The 22,537-nt window shown below is 50.2% G+C and overlaps 1 protein-coding gene across 1 annotated transcript in view; it reads right to left on the minus strand.

Moving 5' to 3' along the window:
* LOC144509786 (leucine-rich repeat transmembrane neuronal protein 4-like) overlaps window positions 1-21,331 on the minus strand; it is a 243,770-nt gene extending 222,439 nt beyond the window's left edge. The window contains exons 1-2 of the mRNA XM_078238572.1: window positions 21,289-21,331; window positions 18,883-20,411 (exon numbers count right to left, since the gene is read on the minus strand). Coding sequence (XP_078094698.1) covers window positions 18,883-20,411; window positions 21,289-21,292 — 1,533 coding nt within the window. The 5' untranslated portion in view covers window positions 21,293-21,331. The remainder of the gene's footprint in view (window positions 1-18,882; window positions 20,412-21,288) is intronic.
* Between the last annotated feature and the right edge of the window lie 1,206 nt (window positions 21,332-22,537).

Below are 22,537 nucleotides of genomic sequence, written 5' to 3' on the forward strand. Positions count from 1 at the left end.
AACTAAGGTGAAGACACACTATTATAATCCTGGTAGAAGTTTATAAAAAAAGTTTATTTCTTAGTGTCACAAGTAGGCTTATATTAACACTGCAATGAAGTTACTGTAAAAATCCCCGAGTGGCCACACTCCGGTGCCTGTTCAGGTACACTGAGGGAGAATTTAGCATGGCCAATGCACCAAACCAGCACATCTTACAGACTCCAAAAGGGAAAATGCTGGAAAATCTCAGCAGGTCTGGCAGCATCTGTAAGGAGAGAAAAGAGCTGATGTTTCAAGTCCAGATGACCCTTTTATCCACATCTTTCGGACTGTGGGAGGAAACAGGAGCACCCGGAGGGAACCCGTGCAGGCATAGTAACTAGAAGCAGGAGTAGGCCATTCAGCCCTTCGAACCTGCTCTGCCGTTCAACATGATCATGGCTGATTATTGAATTCAATATCCTGATCCCCCCTTCCCCCCATATCCCTTGAGCCCCAAGAGCTATGTCTCATTTCTTCTTGAAATCAGACAACATTTTGGCCTCAACTTGGGGAGACGGTGCAGACTCCACACAGACAATGACCCAAGCCGGAATTCGAACCTGGGTCCCTGGCACTGTGAGGCAGCAATGCTAACCACTCTGCCACTGTGCTGCCCTGTAAAAGCAGGAGTGATTGAGATACAAAGAACAAAGAACAAAGAACAATACAGCACAGGAACAGGCCCTTCGGCCCTCCAAGCCCGCGCCGCTCCCTGGTCCAAACAAGACCATTCTTTTGTATCCCTCCATTCCCACTCCATTCATGTGGCTATCTAGATAAGTCTTAAATGTTCCCAGTGTATCCGCCTCCACCACCTTGCCTGGCAGCACATTCCAGGCCCCCACCACCCTCTGTGTAAAATATGTCCTTCTGATATCCATGTTAAACCTCCCCCCCCTCACCTTGAACCTATGACCCCTCGTGAACGTCACCACCGACCTGGGAAAAAGCTTCCCACCTATGCCTTTCATAATTTTATACACCTCTAGTAGATCACCCATCATCCTCCGTCTTTCCAGTGAGAACAACCCCAGTTTACCCAATCTCTCCTCATAACTAAGCCCTTCCATACCAGGCAACATCCTGGTAAGCCTCCTCTGCACTCTCTCTAAAGCCTCCATGTCCTTCTGGTAGTGTGGCGACCAGAACTGGGCGCAGTATTCCAAATGCGGCCGAACCAATGTTCTGTACAACTGCAACATCAGACCCCAACTTTTATACTCTATGCCCTGTCCTATAAAGGCAAGCATGCCATATGCCTTATTCACTGCCTTCTCCACCTGTGCCGTCACCTTCAAGGATCTGTGGACTTGCACACCCAGGTCCCTCTGCGTATCTACACCCTTTATGGTTCTGCCATTTATCGTATAGCTCCCCCCCTACGTTAGTTCTACCAAAATGCATCACTTCGCATTTATCTGGATTGAACTCCATCTGCCATTTCTTTGCCCAAATTTCCAGCCTATCTATATCCTTCTGTAGCCTCTGACAATGTTCCTCACAATCTGCAAGTCCAGCCATTTTCGTGTCGTCCGCAAACTTACTGATCACCCCAGTTACACCTTCTTCCAGATCGTTTATATCAATCACAAACAGCAGAGGTCCCAATACATGGTGATTTAATTGAGGTACTTATTGTGTTTCTTGATTAATAAGGGGATCAGGGGTAATGGGGATAAGGGGGGTGAGAAAAACATCAGCCATGATTGACTGGTGGTGCAGGCACAAGTGGCCTAATTCTGCTCCTCTGCCTTATGGTCTTATGGTCTCACAGATTTGACAGCTCAACTGAGCGACCATTTCCTCTGGTGGGGAGTCAGTCAGGGGGGGAGAGAATGAGAGCGAGGTAATTCAGGACGGAATTCAGGAAGCGCTTTGTCACACAGATGAGAATTCCCTCGCCCCAGCATCAGTGGATGCAAGGGCTTTCGAGGCCAGAATCACTGGATTAATACCAGCTAACTGTACCAAGTGATATGCAATTGAGGAACAGATCAGCCAGATTTGCATTGTATGTCAGAGGAGTCTCGAGAGGCAGAATGGCAGAAGTCTGTAGCTTAAGACAGATTGGAATCTGTTACAGAACAATACATCCGCTGGGAATATCTGGCCCTGTGTACACCATGGGGAGAAAGTGATCTTGTGACCAGGCTTTGTTAATATATTGCCAGCAATGCACACATGGGGGGCGGGGGGGGAGAGAAATGAATCATTATCATCCCGACGTAACGCTCATCGAGTATTCTCGCAAGATACTCCAACTGCAAGTGACAGTCCTGGAGCCATGAGTAATTCATCAGTATTCGCCTGTTAAGACAGCTCCAAAATGTTGTCTCCAGGCACAAGTCAAGATTGGAATTGGGGGGGGGGGGGAGGGGGGTCTAGAATCGGGCTGCTACAAAGTTAAAATTTTACCCAGTGCCTCCGGTAAAATCCTAAAGACCAATCTGTAAAATGTGGCTCAGTGGTTAGCACTGCTGCCTCACAGCGCCAGGGACCCGGGTTCAAATCCCGGCTTGGGTCACTGTCTGTGTGGAGTCTGCACGTTCGCCACGTATCTGCGTGTGTTTCCTCCGGGTGCTCCGGTTTCCTCCCACACTCCAAAGATGTGCGGGTTAGGTGGATTGGCCATGCTAAATTGCCCCTTAGTGTCAGGAGACATCTAGGGTAAATACGTGGGGTTATGGGAATAGGACCTGGATGGGATTGTAGTCGGTGCAGACTCAATGGACCGAATCATAGAATTCCTACAGTGCCGAAGGAGGCTATTCGGCCCATCGAGTCTGCACCGACCACAACCCCACCCAGGCAATATTCCCGTAACCCCACGTATGTACCCTGCTAATCCCCCTGACACTGGGGTTAATTTATCATGGTTAATCCACCTAACCTGCATATCTTTGAACTGTGGGAGGAAACCGGAGCACCCGGAGGGAACCTATGCAGACACGGGCGGAGGGGGGCGGGGGGGAATGTGCAAACTCCACACAGTGACCCGAGGCTGGAATTGAACCCGGGTCCCTGGCGCTGTGAGGCAGCAGTGCTAACCCACTGTGCTACCGTGCCGAATGGCCTCCTTCTGCACTGTAGGATTCCATGATTTTATGATGAGAGTCAAGGATATACACAGGGCTGATCAAGTTGCTGTCAACACCACCAACCGGAGATACTTTCCTCCTATTTTTCTTTTAAAAAAAGCAGATCTTGAGCATCACTGTTCTGTGGCATAGAATGATTGGAGATCATTATCTGCTTGTTGTCTGGTTTTGCCGTTTTCTGTTGAGGGCGTGCCAGGTGTTAGTGTAGACAGCCCTGCATGGCTAGCTCCTGATCCGATCATATGAGTTTAACCGAGCTGCTGTAACACGGGGTGATTCAATATCAGAGATAAACAGTTTCATTTCCCCACGCATTCCTGTGCAGATTGGGAAGCAACAACAGTCCCTGTCTGTGTTGGAGGATAACAACCGCTTTGTGCATGACAGAGGATGACTGTCCTTCTGAGTAAAATGGAGAATAGCCGTCCCTGTGCATGTTGAGGACAATAACAGCCCCCGAATGTATCATGGAAAGTAACAACACCCCGTGGACATAGTGCAGGGTAGCAGCTCTGTGCGCACAGTACAGAACAGCAGACCCCATGTACACAGTACAGAACAGCAGACCCCATGTACACAGTACAGAACAGCGGCCCCGCGTACACAGTATAGAACACCAGCCCCGTGTGCACAGTACAGAACAGCAGACCCCATGTACACAGTATAGAACACCAGCCCCGTGTACACAGTATAGAACACCAGCCCCGCGTACACAGTACAGAACAGCAGCCCCGTGTACACAGTACAGAACAGCAGACCCCATGTACACAGTATAGAACACCAGCCCCGTGTACACAGTATAGAACACCAGACCCCATGTACACAGTATAGAACACCAGCCCCGTGTACACAGTATAGAACACCAGACCCCATGTACACAGTATAGAACACCAGCCCCGTGTACACAGTACAGAACACCAGCCCCGTGTACTCAGTACAGAACAGCAGCCCCCGTGTACACAGTACAGAACAGCAGCCCCATGTGCACAGTACAGAACAGCAGCCCCCGTGTACACAGTACAGAACACCAGCCCCGTGTGCACAGTACAGAACAGCAGATCCCGTGTACACAGTACAGAACAGCAGCCCCCGTGTACACAGTACAGAACAGCAGCCCCGTGTGCACAGTACAGAACAGCAGACCCCATGTACAAAGTATAGAACACCAGCCCCCGTGTACACAGTACAGAACAGCAGCCCCGTGTACACAGTACAGAACAGCAGACCCGTATACACAGTACAGAACAGCAGACCCCATGTACATAGTACAAAACAGCAGCTCCCGTGTACACAGTACAAAACAGCAGCTCCCGTGTACAGAGTACAAAACAGCAGCCCCGTGTACACAGTACAAAACAGCAGCCCCCGTGTACACAGTACAAAACAGCAGCTCCCGTGTACAGAGTACAAAACAGCAGCCCCGTGTACACAGTACAAAACAGCAGCCCCCGTGTACACAGTACAAAACACCAGCCCCGTGTACACAGTACAGAACAGCAGACTCCATTTACACAGTGCAGAACACCAGCCCCCGTGTACACAGTACAGAACAGCAGCCCCCGCGTACACAGTACAGAACAGCAGCCCCGCGTACACAGTACAGAACAGCAGCCCCGTGTACACAGTACAGAACACCAGCCCCGTGTACACAGTACAGAACAGCAGCCCCGTGTACACAGTACAGAACACCAGCCCCGTGTACACAGTACAGAACACCAGCCCCGTGTACACAGTACAGAACAGCAGCCCCGTGTACACAGTACAGAACAGCAGCCCCGTGTACACAGTACAGAACACCAGCCCCATGTACACAGTTCAGAGCAGCAGCCCCTGTGTACATTGTACAGAACAACACCCCTGTGTATATTTTACAGAACAGCAGTCCGTGTGTATATTGTACAGAACAACACCCCTGTGTATATTTTACAGAACAGCAGTCCGTGTGTATATTGTACAGAATAGCAGCCCCGGTGTATATTGTACAGAACAGCAGGCTGTGTGTATATTTAACCCGGTCGACAGAGTTTTCACACATCCATCTGGGTGCATCTGATAGAATCATGTTGGGTATAAAGAGATTTACAGATCAATCTTGTTTCTTTTTAAAAATGTGTGTTTAAAAAATTGTTTTCCCAAATTGCTTTTGGGGAGTTTGTTTTGTACCATATACACAGGGGCTGCTGCTCTGAACTGTGTACACGAAGCCTGCTGTTCTGCACTATGTACACAGGGCTGTTTCTCTGTATCATGTACACAGGGCTGTTGTTCTGCACTATGTATATGGGGGCTGCTATTCTGCACAATATACACAGGGGCTGCTGCTCTGAACTGTGTACATGGTACAGAACAACACCCCTGTGTATATTTTACAGAATAGCAACTCCTCTGTATATTGTACAGAATAGCAGCCCCTGTGTATATTGTACAGCACGGCAGCTCCTCTGTATATTGTACAGAACAGCAGCTCCTCTGTATATTGTACAGAACAGCAGCCCCTGTGTATATTGTACAGCACAGCAGCTCCTACGTATATTGTACAGAATAGCAGCCCGTGTGTATATTGTACAGAACAGCAGCCCCGTGTGTATATTGTACAGAACAGCAGCCCCGTGTACATGATACAGAAAAACAACCCCGTGTACATGATACAGAAAAACAACCCCGTGAACATGATACAGAAAAACAACCCCGTGTACATGATACAGAAAAACAACCCCGTGTACATAGTGCAGATCAGTGGCTCTGTGTACATGGTACAGAACAACAGCCCTGTGTACATAGTGCAGAACAGCAGGCTTTGTGTACACAGTTCAGAGCAGCAGCCCCTGTGTATATGGTACAAAACAAACTCCCCAAAAGCAATTTGGGAAAACAATTTTTTTTACACATTTTAAAAAGAAACAAGATTGATCTGTAAATCTCTTTATACCCAACATGATTCTATCAGATGCACCCAGACGGACGTGTGAAAACTCTGTCGACCGGGTTAAATATACACAGGGACTGCTGCTCTGTACAATATACATAAAGGTGCTGTCCTGCGCAATATACACAGGGGCTGCTGTCCTGCACAGTATACTTAGGCATTTGTTCAGTACTATGTTCACAGGGCTGTTGTTGTGTGCTATGTACACGGGGTCTGCTGTTTTGTACAATATGTACATAGGGATGTTGTACAGAATAGCAGTCCCCGTGTACATAGCACACAACAACAGCTCCCGTATACATTGGACAGAGCAGCAGCCCCCGTGTACATGGTTAGAGCAGCGGCTTCTGTGTATATGATAGAGAACAGATATATATCAGAAATGGCAATGTGGGACCCTGTGTAGTTAATGAGTAAAGACATGGAACAATCAACCCTTTACGTTCTAAATGCCCATTTAATATATAGAAATGGAAATAAAATCCTATTGGATAAGTGACATATAAAATTAAGTTATTTGTCAGGATACATTTATACAAGACTGTCCGTGGGTCCTTCTGAATGTAACATGTCTCTTTGCTTCCATTAGCTGAGGGGAGATGGATTGCCTGACTAAAATAGATTTAGTTGATTACATTTATAGGGAAATAGTAATGAGAAGTGAAAACAGCCTATCCCACAAGCATACCAAATGAGACCTGTTCAATCATTTACTTTTGCAGATGAAGAGTATTTGCTGAGCCAAAGCTCGATATCACTTCCACTTTGCATATCATTCGGCGACCCCAGATTTTCTCAGCCATTATCACCCTCCCCTTGTTAGCCCATGGTGACACATAGTACCATCGCATCTTGTGCCTTGCCTTTCCACATGAGTCTGAATGAATTTAGAAGAATGAGGGGGAGATCAAATTGAGGTATACAGGATGATAAAAGGTATGGATAAAGTAGACGTGGAGCGGATGCTTCCTCTTGTGGCGCATCCTGGGACAAGAGGTCATAGTCTTAGGATAAGGGGTAGCAAATTTAAAACAGAGCTGAGGAGAAACTAACTTCTCCCAAAGGGTTGTGAATCTGTAGAATTCGCTACCCCAACGTGCGGTGGATGCTGGAACAGTGAGTAAGTTTAAGGAGGAGTTAGACAGATTTTTAATTGGTAATGGGTTGAAGGGTTATGGGGAGAAGGCAGGAAAATGGGGATGAGGACCATATCAGCCATGATCGAATGGCAGGGCAAACTCAATGGGCTGAATGGCCTAATTCTACTCCTATAGCTCATGAACTTATGATAAGCGACTACACCTCAAAACTACATGATTGGTTGGTAAAATGTTTTGGGAAATCCAGAGGCTGTGAAATGCCTTCAATGACTGCTTGTCATTCTTCATCTATTGTTAACAAGAGCACGGTGAACTGGGAGTGACTTTCCCACACTTCAAGGCAGCATTTGACCAAGTGTGGCATCAAGGAGCCCTAGCAAAACCGGGGTCAATGGGAATCAAGGGGAAAACTCTCCGCTGGTTGGAGTCATACCGAGCACAAAGGAAGATGGTTGTGGTTACTGAAGGTCAGTTATCTCAGTTCCAGGACATCACTGAAGGAGTTCCTCAGAGTAATGTCCCAGGCCCAGTTATCATCAGCTGCCTCACCATGACCTTCTGTCATGATGTCAGAAGTGGGGATGTTCACCGATGACTGCATGATGTTCAGCACCATTCGTGACTTCTCAGATACTGAAGCAGTCCATGTACAAATGCAACGAGACCTGGACAATACCCAGGCTTGGGCTGACAGGTGGCAATTAACATTTGCACCACACAAATGCCAGGCAATGACCATCTCTAACAAGAGAGAATCCAACCATCTCCCCTTGACATTCAATGGCATTACAATTGCTGAATTCCCCATTTTCAACATGGGGGTTACCATTGACCAGGAGCTGAACTGGCCTAGCCACATAACTACCTTGGATATTAGAACAGGTCAGAGGCTAGGAATCCTGTGGCAAGTAACTCATCATTGATAAGGCACAAGTCAGAGGTGTGACAGAATAGCCTCCACTTGCCATAGTCAAGAAGCTTAACAAAGCAGCCCATTTGATTGGCACCCCATCCACTGCCTTCACCATCGATGCACAGATGTGAACCATCTAGAAGATACACTACGGGAACTCACCAAGATTCCTTCAACAGCACCTTCCAAACACACGGCTGCTACGATCTAGAAGGGCAAGGGCAGCAGGCAGATGGGGAACACCACAGCCTGGAAGATCCCCTCCAACCTCTCCCCATCCTGACTTGGGAATATATCGCCGTTCCTTCACTGTCACCTAAGGCACATGGACTGCAGCAGGTTCAAGAAGGCAACTTCTCAAGGGCAATCAGGGATAGGCAATAAATGATGGCCCAGCCAATAATGCCAGCATCCCATAAATGAACAAAAGACAAGTAAGCTGACTGCAGAGTTTATTGAACATTGATGGGGAATGAGGAGTACGTTTGGTCACCCGGCCCATTACCAGTTCAGGATGGGGGTGTAATTCTATGGCTCCCAATTGCATTGACAAACCCAAGCGAGTCAGTCAATGTGGATCAGGAGGCTAACTGATAGCACCTTATGTGATAAATGCCCATGTAGACTGCCAGCATCCTTTTTTTAAAGGGGTGTATCACTATCGCAGTCTAAAAGGTCATTCTAACACTATTTAGGCTGAAGTCACTTCACACAGAATCTCTCAGGAATTCAATCTTCCTGGATAGACAACTGTCGGCATTGAGTAATTGGGGTGCATGTGGGGAGGGGAGGAGAAGGTCTCTCCAGTACAGGACCTTTTTCACGGTTCGCTTCTGTGGTTGTCCCAAATTTCAGAGAAGAATCCCTGCCACACACACACCCCCCCTGCCCCCGCCCCACACACACACACACCCCCCCAACACAAACACACACCCCGACCCTGCCACACACACCCCCCTGCCCCACCCCACACACACACCCCCCCTGCCCCCGCCCCACACACACACACCCCCCCAACACAAACACACACCCCGACCCTGCCACACACACCCCCCTGCCCCGCCCCACACACACACCCCCCCTGCCCCCGCCCCACACACACACACCCCCCCAACACAAACACACACCCCGACCCTGCCACACACACCCCCCTGCCCCGCCCCACACACACACCCCCCTGCCCCGCCCCACACACACACCCCCCTGCCCCGCCCCACACACACACACCCCCCTGCCCCCGCCCCACACACACCCCCCCAACACAAACACACACACACACCGCCCCTGCCACACACACCCCCCGCAATGCACATGCCCCCACCACACACACCCCCCTGCCCCACACACACACCCCCCCAACACAAACACACACACACACCGCCCCTGCCACACACACCCCCCGCAACATACATGCCCCCACCACACACACCCCCCTGCCCCACACACACACCCCCCCAACACAAACACACACACACACCGCCCCTGCCACACACACCCCCCGCAACATACATGCCCCTGCCACACACACCCCCCTGCCCCGCCCCACACACATACACACACACACCCACCCCTGCCACACACACACAACCCCACCCCTGCCACACACACACACACACACATCCACCCCTGCCACACACACACACACACACACCCTGCCCCTGCCACACACACATCCTCCTACCATGCACACATACACACACCCTCCCTGCCCCCGCCACACACACACACCCCCCCACCACACACACACACACACATACCCTGCCCCTGCCACACACACACCCCCCCTGCCCCCGCCACGCACACACACACACCCCCACCACACACACACACACACCCTGCCCCTGCCACACACACATCCTCCTACCACGCACACACACACCCCCCCTGCCCCCGCCACACACACACACCCCCCCACCACACACACACAGACACACACCCGCTACTGCCACACACACACACACACACACTCTGTCCCTGCCACACACCCCCTGTCCTGCCACACACACACCCCCGCCCCTGCCACACACACCACCCCCTGCCACACACGCCGCACCCTGCCGCACACTCCCTCGCCCCTGCCACACACACTCCATGCCTGCCATACACACACCCCACCCCTGCCACACACACCTCGCACCTGCCACACACCCCCTCGCCCCCTGCCACACACCCCCTCACCCCCTGTTCCACAACCCCTCAGCCCCGCCACACACCCCCTCACCCCTGCCACACACCCCCTCACCAGCTGTTGCACACCCCCGCACCCCCTGCCACACACCCCCTCGCCTCCTGCCACATACACCCTCGCCCCCTGCCACACACCCCCTCACCCCCTGCCACACACCCCCTCACCCCCTGCCACACCCCCCCTCGCCCCCTGCCACACACCCCCTTGCCTCCTGCCACACCCCCCCTCGCCCCCACCACACACCCCCTCGCCCCCTGTTGCACACCCCCTCACCCCCACCACACACTCCTCACCCCCTGCTGCACACCCCCTCACCCCGTCCACACACCACCTCGCCCCCTCCTACACACCCCCTTGCCCCCTGCCACACACACACCACCCTGCCACACTCACCCTCACACTACCACACACACCGCGCCCCTGCGACACACCATGCTGCTTCCACACACACCCTCCCACCCCTGCGACACACCTCGCCGCTACCACACACACCTCCCCCGCCCCTGCCACACACACTCCCCGCCCCTGCCACACACACCTCCCCCCTCAGCCCTGCCACATGCACCCCTCCACCCCTGCTACACAAGCCCTCCCATCCCTGGCACACATCCCTCAACCCTGCCACACAAGCCCCCACCCACCCCCGCCTCCACCACAGTGCAAGATCTTTCAAAAATCCACTTGGTGCCACTTAGCTGCGACTTGAATTACTTTGCGCGTTTGACCCTTTCCAATCTCCTGCATCGTGGAGTTGAGAAACTCAAGTCCAAAGTGAACCTTAATCTGAACCAGAAAGTGAGAAATGGAAGATGTCCTTTCTCTTTCAGTTGGGTGCACTGCTGGAATGAAGCTGCCCAGTGGAACTTGTCAATGAAAGTCCAACTAATTGGTTGTCAACTCATGAAGTCCGCCTACGGGAGAAGAAGCCAGAACAAGAAGAATTGAACCTAATTTTCACACTTGCAACAGCCAATTTCATAAGGGTCTGGATTAATGGGCAGCACGGTGGCACAGTGGTTAGCACCGCTGCCTCACAGCGCCAGGGACCCGGGTTCAATTCTGGCCTTGGGTCACTGTCTGTGTGGAGTCTGCATGTTCTCCCCGTGTCTGCATGGGTTTCCCTCCGGGTGCTCCAGCTTCCTCCCACAGTCCAAAGATGTGCAGGTTAGGTGGATTGGCCTTGCTAAATTTCCCCTGAGTGTTCCAAGATATATATGTCAGGGGGATTTGCAGGGTAAATATGTGGGGTCAAGGGGATAGGGTCTAGGTAAGATACTCTGTCATAAGAACATAAGAACTGGAGCAGGAGTAGGCCATCTGGCCTCTCGAGCCTGCCCTGCCATTCAACAACATCATGGCTGATTTTTTTGTGGACTCAGCTCCACTTGCCCATCCGCTTAATAACACTTAATTCCTTTACTGTTCAAAAATTCATCTTTGCCTTAAAAACATTCAATGAGGTAGCCTTAATTGCTTCACTGGGCAGGGAATTCCACAGATCCACAACCCTTTGGGTGAAGAAGTTCCTCCTCAACTCAGTCCTAAATCTGCTCTGCCTTCTTTTGAGATTGTGCCCCCTAGTTCTAATTTCACCCGCCAGTGGAAACAACCTCCCTGCTTCTATTTTATCTATTCCCTTCATAATCTTATATGTTTCTTTAAGATCCCCCCCTCATTCTTCTGAATTCCAATGAGTATAGTCCCCAGTCTACTCAGTCTCTGCAGCCAGCGCAGACTGGATGGGCTGAATGGCCTGCTTCTGCAATGTAGGGTTTGTATGATTCTTCCTTAATTTCGGAAAACCTTACTTGAACCTTGCAAGGCAAATTTCTCTGCAGTCTATCCCTTTTGGATATAGTTCCTGTTCCTTCCCCCCCCCCCCCCACCCCCCCAAAAGTTAGGTGATGCACAGTAATACACACATGACCTCTTCCCTCAAAATGCATTTGCCAAATTTAAGTCTCTTCACCTTAACTTGTATTTGATGGTGTTGGCGGAGGATCAGATCTTGACCTTTGTTTTGTTGGATGCGCAAAGGCACATTGTTTGAGGTTATGAAAGGAGCTGACGGAAGATGGCTCAGGAAAACGTTCTGAAGCCCAGTGGGAAATCACTCTCTCCATATTATCATGAAATATTCCTTGCTGAGTCGTCCGAAGGTGACAATATGATTGTGACCTGTGTGGCACAACCATCCCTCAGCCGATGAGCACCAACCGGCTAATTTTTGCCTCTTTTATATAAGTACTTCCCTGCTCAATAGCAAGACCACCCCCCCCCCCCCCCCCCCACCCTCAAGCCGCCCCTCACCGTCGGCCTTTACAAAGATACCTTTTTTATTTGTTTGCTATCTGCGTGTTGTTTTCTCCTGCTGATTCAATCTCGTGCAGCTTGGGAGAGAGGGACCTCAGCGCACTTACAAACAGCAAGCCCATTTGCAGCCACAAAGATATTCAGGTTGCGGGTGGGAGGATGGATGGGTTGGGGGGGTGCGGGGGGGGAGAAACGGTCATCTTATTAAAGACCTTTTTATGCGAGACCATGGATTGTGTTCAGTCACAAGGGCCTTTTGTACAAACACGAGGTATACTACACTCAAATAATGGTTGAAAATGTGAAACTGCTTGCAGCCTTGGTGATTCTGGCACAGCTTATCGTGAAGCCGCATACTATCGCAGGGAGGATGCTGTGCAATTAAGCCAGGAGCTCAATATTTAAACAGCATATTAATGGGAAATTTGTTGCTATTCTGTTAAGGATCAGTAAGTATTAGAGTAATTCAGGGCATTGAATAAACATGATTTTTGTTGGAATGCCGATATTTCTACTTTCATTTTCACTTGACCGAAGAATCTATGGACTTCCCCGCCTATTCTTCGTGAGTCTTGCTGACATCTAGCTCCAGAACATCCTACCATCTCAAGTCAACCAAATCAATTTCAATTCCTTTATGGGATATGGGTGTCGCTGGCTGGGCAGCATTTATTGCCCATTGCTAGTTGCTCGAGGGCAGTTGAGAGTCAACCACATTGCTGCGGCTCTGGGGTCACATGTAGGCCAGACCAAGTAAGGATGGCAGATTTCCTTCCCTAAAGGGCAATCGTGAACCAGATGGGTTTTTCCGACAATGGTTTCATAGCCAGAAGTAGATTCTTAATTCCAGATTTTTTAAATTGAATTCAAATTCCACCACCTGCTGTGGCGGGATTCGAACCCGGGTTCCCCAGAACATTCGCTGAGTTTCTGGATTAATAGTCTAGCGATAATACCGCTTGGCCATCACCTCCCTCTATTGTGTTGGAATGGCTGTTGTGCCCTGAGATGCTGAGGGCTGAGTTGGCACTTGGGTGGGGGCCCAGACTCCTGAAGCTGTCAGCAAGGGCAGTCATCACAAAGGGTTGCCGTGGCTCATACCAGGGGCTCTGAAGCTAGTTGCAGCACCTGTACCACCGCTCTGGCCGTGGTGAGTGAACCCAGCCCAGACCATGGGAACCTCTGCTCCGGAGAACCCCAAGAACACTGAGCGATTGATGCCTTTGTGCCCCGGGTGGCACAATCTCCCTGAACGAGCCGTGGAGTTGGGTTAGTTGTTCAGGCGCGGTTAGGGGTTTGCTGTAAGGCAGGGGAAATTGCACTTCGGGCAAAGCTCTGGAAATAGCCGGCAGCTCAGTGGAAAGGAAAATGACAGGTGCACTTGTCGGCTTCCTGATGGTGAATGTCAAAATGAGTCAACTACATAATGTCCCATAACATTGCTCTGGTCGGAATGCAGTTGTGAATTTGAACTTCTACAATGACACTGTGATAATTTATCCATTCCTCAGCTTCTGAGGGAACATATCAAGGACAAAGTGGGAATAATTGTCGACTGGCAAATTACAGGCACTTGCGCTCTGGGGGAGACCAGGTGAAAAAGAAATCAGTGGGAAGTTATCATCTTTCTTTTAAGTTCTTTTCACAATTTCAGATTTGATGTCTGAAGGATATTGATATACTGAGGATGTACACTAATGACAAGTAGATTAACACTGAGGATGTACACTAATGACAAGTAGATTAACACTGAGGATGTACACTAATCACATGTATATTAACTCCAAGGATGTACACTAACGAACAGCAGATTGACATTGAGGATGTATACTAACTACAAGCACACTAACACTGAAGATGTACACTAACAACCAGTAGATTAACACTGAGGATGTACACTATCTACAAGTACATTAACACTGAGGAAATACAGCAACTACTGAACCCACACTGATGAAGATAGAATAGCCAGAAGCTAATTGAAAGATCACATTTTTTTACGACGCAATGTATATATCGGCAAAATAAATATTTGTCCAGCTAATTCGCTAACTGCAAGCATAACCACGAAACACAGAACATTTACCAATTTAAAGGTTAAACAAATTGAGATTATATTTGGTTACTTTTCACTTTATTTTGCATCAGGGAGGCTTATCAGGAACTTGTAAAGGCAAATTGGCCTTTACAGAAGCCCATACTTTCCTGATAGATCAACTCAAATAGTCTCCTTCTTGGCATAGCTCTCAAACCCATCCCCCCTGGATTTTTTTCATGGAATCCCTACACTGCAGAAGGAGGCCGTTTGGCCCATCGAGCCTGCACCAACTCTCTGACAGAGCATCCCATCCAGGCTCTATCCCTTGCCCTATACCCGTAACTCCACATATTTACCTCACTCATCCCCCTAACCCGCTCATCTTGACACCAAGGGGCAATTTAGCACGGCCAATCCACCGAACCCGCACATCTTTTGAGTGTGGGAGGAAACCCACGCAGACACGGGGAGAATGTGCAAACTCCACACAGACGGTCACCCATAGAAGATGCATATTCCTCTGGGAAAAAGAATCTGCCCCATGACCTGATGCAGCTTGGCCTCCACACCCACTGAAATGGCCAGTCACCTATATCCAAACATGGTCACAACTCAAGCAGAAAGTCCACTGGAATTCAGCCTTAGAATCATAGAATCCCTACAGTCCAGAAGGAGGCCATTTGGCCCATCAAACCTGCCCCGACAATAAGCCCATCCAGGCCCTATCCCCGTAATCCCATATATTTACCCTGCTAATCACCCCGAAACTAGGGTCAATCTAGCATAACCTAATCCGCACATCATTGGGCTGTGGAAGGAAACTGAACCACCCGGAGGAAACCCACGCAGACACGGAGAGAACGTGGAAACTCCACACAGACAGTGATCCGAGGCTGGTAATCGAACCCGGGTCCCTGGCGCTGTGAGGCAGCAGTGCTAACCACTGTGCCACTGTTGCGGGTTTTAAAAAACAGCTCCTCGACCCCTGTTAATCTTGCCCATTTCAATGGTTCTCCGGAATAAAGCACTCAGTTACCCTTTGGGTGAAAACTTCCACCTGACTCCCCTTTTCTTTAATTCGGGAATTTTGAAAGTTATGCGTTCCACCACAGGAGCCCTTCGCCAGAATAAATTTTCCTTGAATCAGCTTAATCATCATCTGTTTAAAGAAACCATCTTGCAAATGCTGCTCAGTTGGAATGGGGGCACCGTGGTAATGTTACTGGATCAGTAATCCAGACACCCAGGCCAATTCTGCACAGACCTGAGTTCAAAACTCACCATGGCAGCTGGTGGAATTTAAATTTAATCAATAACATTGGCATGAAAAGCTAATACCAGGAAGAGTGACCACAAAAGCTGCTGTATTATCACAAAAATCCACCTGTGACACTCATGTCCTTCAGGGGAGGAAATCTGCCATCCTTACCCGGCCTGGCTTATATGTGACTCTAGACACACAGCAATGCGGTTGTCTCTTAACTGCCCTCCTGATATGGTCCAGCCAGACACTTCAAGTGTATCAACTGCTCTCGAAGTCAAAAAAAGGGAATACAACTTGACAGACCCACAGGGGGCAGCAGTCCCATTGGAACACCCATCAACTGCAGGTTCCCCTCTGAGCTGCACCCATCTTCCCTCGGTGTCCCTTGGCTGTCACTGGGAGAAAATCCTGGAACTCCCTCCTTCCCCAACAGCACTGTGGGCGTACCTGTACGGCAGTGGTTCAACAAGCAGGCAGCTCACCACTCGCTTCTCAAGGGCCGACAGGGATGGGTAATAAATGTGGGTCTTGCGATCAACTAGCACATCTAATGAAAGAATTTTTTAAAAAATTCCAAATAGCATTCTCTTCCATCAGTGAGAAAGTTATGGATTCAAATGTCACTCTAGGACTTAAATAGAACAATAGAAATGATACAGCATGGGGGGCTATTCGGCCCATCTTGTCCATGCCAACCCAAAGACACTGAAGTGCTAATCCCAGGGGGTAGCCATGACGTAGAGGTGTTGGCGTTGGACTGTGGTAGGCAGAGTAAGAAGTTTCACAACACCAGGTTAAAGTCCAACGGGTTTATTTGAAAGCACGAGCTTTTGGAGCGCTGCCCCTTCATCACTCACCTGATGAAGGGGCAGTGCTCCGAAAGCTCGTGCTACCAAATAAACCTGTTTGACTTTAACCTGGTGTTGTGAGACTTCTTACTGTGCAATCCCAAGGGGGGCATTCAGCCCATCTGGTCCATGCTGACCCAAAGACACCAAAGTGCCCTTTCTAATCCCATCTTCCTGCACATGGCCCATAGCCCTGCAATTTTCAGCATTTAAGGTCCGGGTCCTTTGTAAATGAGTTTAGGATCCCTGCCTCCACCACCAACACAGGCAGTGACGTCCAGACACCCACCACCCTCTGTGTAAAGATGTCTTTCCTCATATCTCCTCTAATATAAATAAGTTGCTACTTGACCCGTACTAAAAGATTTGCGGAGGCGCTGTATTGCATATGAGATTAAAACAAGAACTCAAATGTATTCTCTGATGGAATGCAGGTGGCAGTGACATGGTCAGCATTCGTTACCCATTGCTAGCAGCACAGAGACAAGCCACTTTGCCCATTATTTATGCTCCATTCCAGCCTTCCCTTCAATGTATTCATTCAGACGTGTCCGAAAGATCCTGTGGCACAACTCAAGAGATCAGGGAGTTGTCCTGATGCCTTGGCCAACATTCTTCCTTCATCTAATTACTTAATATTCCTCTTTTGGGATGTGGGCAACACTGGCGGAACCCACATGTGTTGGTCATGGTTAGTGACCCTGAGAGGAGGCTGCTGGGCCCTTCTGGACGCTGCAGTGCTGGTGCTCCCTCAACAGCGTTAGACAGCGTCATCAGGCCAAGAACAGGCGAACTATCCTTTCATCCCGTTTGTTGTTGTCTGGGGAAACTCTGCACACAAATTGATCGCTGTTCAACCATGGAGGGCGTGACAGATAAAAATGATTATATCCAACTTCAACACCCACAGACATCTGAAACAAGAGCTGGAACCCTGGCTCACCTCTTTCCCCCTTCCTAGCTCAGGCAGGCTAATTGTAGTACCCCAGCTATTGCTGCTAGCTGAGAGCAGACACCTTCATGTCAACCAAGGAATCAAACCTAGGGCCCTCCAGCCTGTTGGATGCAGCGTTACACCAGGTGGTGCTGCTAAGTCACCAGGGGAGCGATGTACTGTTATTTTTACTGTGAACCATTTAATATATGAGTTGATACTGAACCAACACAAATACACAGATAATCAATGACTTCCATTAACACACCACATCACTGAGGTATCAGAGTACCAAAACAGTGTCACAACAACGCGGAGACTGATCCAGTAGCAGTTAGATAAGAAGTAGATAAAACTGCAAAATGATTGAAATTTGTTTTGAGCTCATCTAATTGGAATTGAATAGACGCACTTGCTATCATTTTGTTTAGAAAATAAGATTCTTTTGATGCAAATTTGGCAAGTCATCTCTCTGCGTGAAAATGATAGTTATTCTGCTTATTGTATAAATGACTCTGGAGTAGCCCACTGCATAAGAGGTGGCTCATCAGTGGGGGCAGACCACTGGGATTGATGAACATGTGCAGAAAGAGAGCCATGTTGTCGTCACTGGGCTGTGTTGAGAGGAGTCGGGTGTGGGGCAATGCAGGGAGTGATGCGTGCAGCCTACTTCAAAACTCCAGCAGCTGCCAAGACAGAAGCGAAACTGAAGCTTGTTGGTGGTAGTGGCTCAGAAAGACATCTACGGTGGGCCAGTCCAGGACACCACTTCTCAGCTTGGCATGGCCACTTACAGAGGGATACTGGCGGGGCTAAGAAGCCCACGCTCACGTCTGGAGAAGGTGGTTGTCATGGATTAGTGGGAAGTGAGGAGAAAATGCCATTTCAGATAATCTTTTTAGTAATTTAGTGTTTTCCTGCTGCTCAAAATCACTCAATTGCTGACCTGCGGAAAAGTGGTTAATACAATACTGCAGAGACTATTCATTTAGAAATCACATCTGCTGACTGTTTTTTCAATTACCCATCATGGTGCTACACTGCAAACCCAAACACAAAGAGGATGTCTGGACCTTGCTGCACACCTGGCAATGGACCAGTCAAAGGCAACCTGAACACTTGATACCCATTCTCCCCCCCACTCCATGAATTGCACATTGAACAGCCACTAGAGCACACATTTGTGCAGAGCGGAGGAACAACATTTACGCCTGTCTAACCCAGCATGCTCCATACCTCACATTCCCTTGAGACGGGTCTACTGTAGGTGCAAGCGGCAGTCCCATTGACCAACACGTCCACAGTCTCTGAATTAGTTGGCTTGTAGTCCACATAGTACTCCTGCAGCGGGGAGCTGATCTGCCGCTCACACTCCCTCTTTTTCCGCCGCCTCTTCATGAGGGACCGCTGCTGCAGTTGCTTCATGCTGGCTGGGTACCTTTTCCAGGAGACGTAGATGACCAGCAGGATCATGGTGACCGACAGGAAGAGGGCCACGCTGCCCGCGATGATCTTGTGGAAAGAGATGGGCTCAAAGTCTTGCTCCGAGGAGGGGCTCGACTGGTTGGTGGGGTGGGCAGTGACGGGGAGCTGGGCTTGGCCGCCGGCGCTGGTGGGGGCCGCGGGGGTCCGGTGCGTGGTCTTGGAGCCCTGTGGCCTCTGGGTGACGGCTGGGTGACCGCCGCTGGGCGAGCCCGTGCAGATCTTGTAACTGCCCACCGCCTCCATCACGTTCTCGCCCTGCAGCGGCTTGGGGCCGGCGCAGATCATGGCGCTCTCCCGGTAGCCCTGGAAGCTCTTGAGCCAGCTGACCAGCGAGCAGATGTTGCGGTTGCACTCCCAGATGTTGGATGAGAGGCTGACGGTGGTGAGCGAGGTCCAGGAGCTGAGGATCTCCTGGCTGACGGTGGTGAGCTTGTTGGAGTCCAGATGGAGGCTGTGCAGGTTGGGCAGGCAGCGGAAGACGCCCGGCACGATGGCCTGGATCTCGTTGCCCGACAGGTCCAGCTTCTGCAGCGAGCTCCAGGTCCAGGACATGCCCTGGCTGAAGACTCGGATCCGGTTCCACTGCAGGTAGAGGGTGCGCAGGCTGGCCAGGCGCGGGAAGTGAGCCAGGTTGACCTTGGAGAACTGGTTGTGCTCCAAGTGCAACTCGGTGAGTTTCATGAGGCCGGCGAAGACGTTGCGGGCCAAGTTGCGGAGGCGGTTGTAGCCCAGGTCCAGGAACTCCAGGTTGCGGCAGTCCTGGAAGACGCGCACAGGTATGGCTTTGAGGGAGTTGGACCTCAGGTGCAGACTCTGAAGCTTCCGCAGGCCCTTGAACTGCTGGCCCTGCAGGGCGTGCAGCTTGTTGTAGGACAGGTCCAGGTTCCGCAGGTTGGGCACCGGGTGGAAGGTGCCGTTGTGCAGCCGCGTGATCTTGTTGGAGCTCAGGATCAGCTCCTTGAGGCGCCGGATGCCCTGGAAGGCGCCCTCGTCCACCGCTTGCACGTAGTTGTGGTCCAGGTAGAGCCATGTGAGCTGGTTGAGCCCGGAGAATTGGTGGGGCCGCAGCGACTTGATGCTGTTGTAGCGGAGCGAGAGGCCGAGCGAGCCGGCCGAGATGTTCTGCGGGATCTGCTGGAGGGCTTGGGACTCGCAGTAGACAATCTTGCCGTCACACCTGCACGTCCTCGGACACACTCTTTCAGCACTGGACAGCGCCCAGAGCAACAAGGCGGCGAGCAACACCGACGTGGCAACCAAGTGTCTCATCAAGTCGAAACCTTGGGGGAGAGGGAGTTGGGGGGGAGGGTGGAAATGAAGAGAAATTAGACAGGGAAAAACATTAATTGCAAAGTTACAATGCCCTGCTGTTCTCAACTGCATTGTTTCAGAGCGAGAAAGAAATCTATTTATATAGTGAATATTTACATGGTGAATAATTATGTCGTGAATATTTACTTGAATATTGGTGAATACCCACTTGCTAACTATTTACATGGTCATTCATTACTTGGTGAATATTTGACAAATATTTAGTTGGTGAAGATTTCCTTGGTGAATATTTGATGAATATTAAGTTGGTGAATATTTATTTGGGGAATATTTGGTGACTATTTCCTTGGTGAATATTTGCCGAATATTTAGTTGGAGAATATTTAATTGGGGAATATTAAGTTGGTGAATATTTATTTGGTGGATATTTGGTGACTATTTCCTTGGTGAATATTTGCCGAATATTTAGTTGGGGAATATTTAATTGGGGAATATTAAGTTGGTGAATATTTATTTGGTGGATATTTGGTGACTATTTCCTTGGTGAATATTTGATGGATATTTAGTTGGTGAATATCTGCCTGCTGGATATTTACATGGTGAATACACCTTACTTTATTTGCACCGTGTCTATTAGCCCAGCTTTATTTTGCATTAGGGAAAGGGGTCTTAACTCAGGCCAGATAGCCCTTTTAGCGTGACATGCTCCCTCATCAGCACCTGAACAGCACAGCCCCGACAGATGTGTGAGTTGGCATCCTTCATTACTCTGGCCCCGCGACAAAGCGTTCGGATCCAGTGATTAGCGGGGGAGGAGGGAGAGTGGAGGGGGAGGTGGAGGGGGAGGGGGGGGAAGAGGGGGAGTTAAACTCTGATTCTACTCACCCATCCTTCTATCGGCGAGTCCGCTTGCCTCCCGGCGGTTGTATTTCTTTCCCCCCCCCACCCCCCACCCCCACCTCCTCTCGCTTCAGACTTCAGGCTGCATGCTTGCCTCGCCGTCAGGGTCAGGGCTCGCAGGAATTCATGGGCAAGGCTGAGGTCCCGACAGCGACGGAGATGCTCCCCAGGCGCTCTGCACTCTGCCAGCTGGTCAGGGCTGCCATGAAAGGGCGGAGAGGCGGGCGCGGGGAGGGGAAGGGGCGCGCTGCCAGCGGGGCAAAGTTGGCGCAAGCGATCCTCTGGCCAAATCCCTCGCCCGGAGCCGCCGGGCGCCCATCTCTGGGACGGAGCAAGGACTGGGGAGGGAGGTGGCAGAACCTGCTTCACTTTCCAACCTCGGACAACGGTGCTATTTTTTTTCACTCTCCCCCCCACCCCCCCCCAAATCCCCTCTCCACCCCCCACCCCCACACACACACACCAGCCCGCCTGTCCTCCGTCAGCCTCTCCCTCCCTCTCTCTCTCTCTGCCCTTTCCTCTGTTGGAACAGCACTTGTCTGTAACTTCAGCACCAAGACACACACACATACACACACATACACATACTCTCTCTCCAAAAGCCCTTTCCAATCTGAGCGCGCTAGCGTGCTGATCTAGTAGCCCTGACGCGTTGTAGAGACACCCACATCCCCCCTCCCACCCCTTCTCTGTCTCTCTCTCTCTCGCTTTACAGAAATGTGTACCAACCCTCATATGTGTGTGTGTGTGTTAAATACATCTCTCTCTTTTCGTTCACAACATAAGGGAAAGGGGTGGGGGGGGGGGGGGACGTAACAATTGTTGACTCCTTTATTAATTTCATTTTATCTCCCCACTCCCTACCACCCCTCTCCCCCCACACCCCCCCCCCACCCCCCACAAATAAAAAGCGTCGGGGACAGAATTACTTGCGCTTGCTGCATTATGACATGACATTTTTTTGCATTATACATCATTCCAGCTAATTCAATTTCCTCGCGAATCTGAAGAGTATTTGTCAAACTGCAGCAGTTTTTCTCTCTCCCCCCCCCCCCTCCCCTCCCACTTGTCTTTCTACTAGACAGGCGAGGAGGGAAGGGGATTTTTTTTGGGTTGGTGGTAGAAGGGAGGAGAGGGGGTGGGGGGTTGGTCCTCCGGTCTTGCCAAGTGCCTTCCACAGATGACAATTTGCATTTGCCGGGAGAAGATTGATATTCAGAGAAAGTGCTGCAAG

Source organism: Mustelus asterias, chromosome 22 (genome assembly GCF_964213995.1).
Source record: "Mustelus asterias chromosome 22, sMusAst1.hap1.1, whole genome shotgun sequence".
NCBI classification, from domain to species: domain Eukaryota; kingdom Metazoa; phylum Chordata; class Chondrichthyes; order Carcharhiniformes; family Triakidae; genus Mustelus; species Mustelus asterias.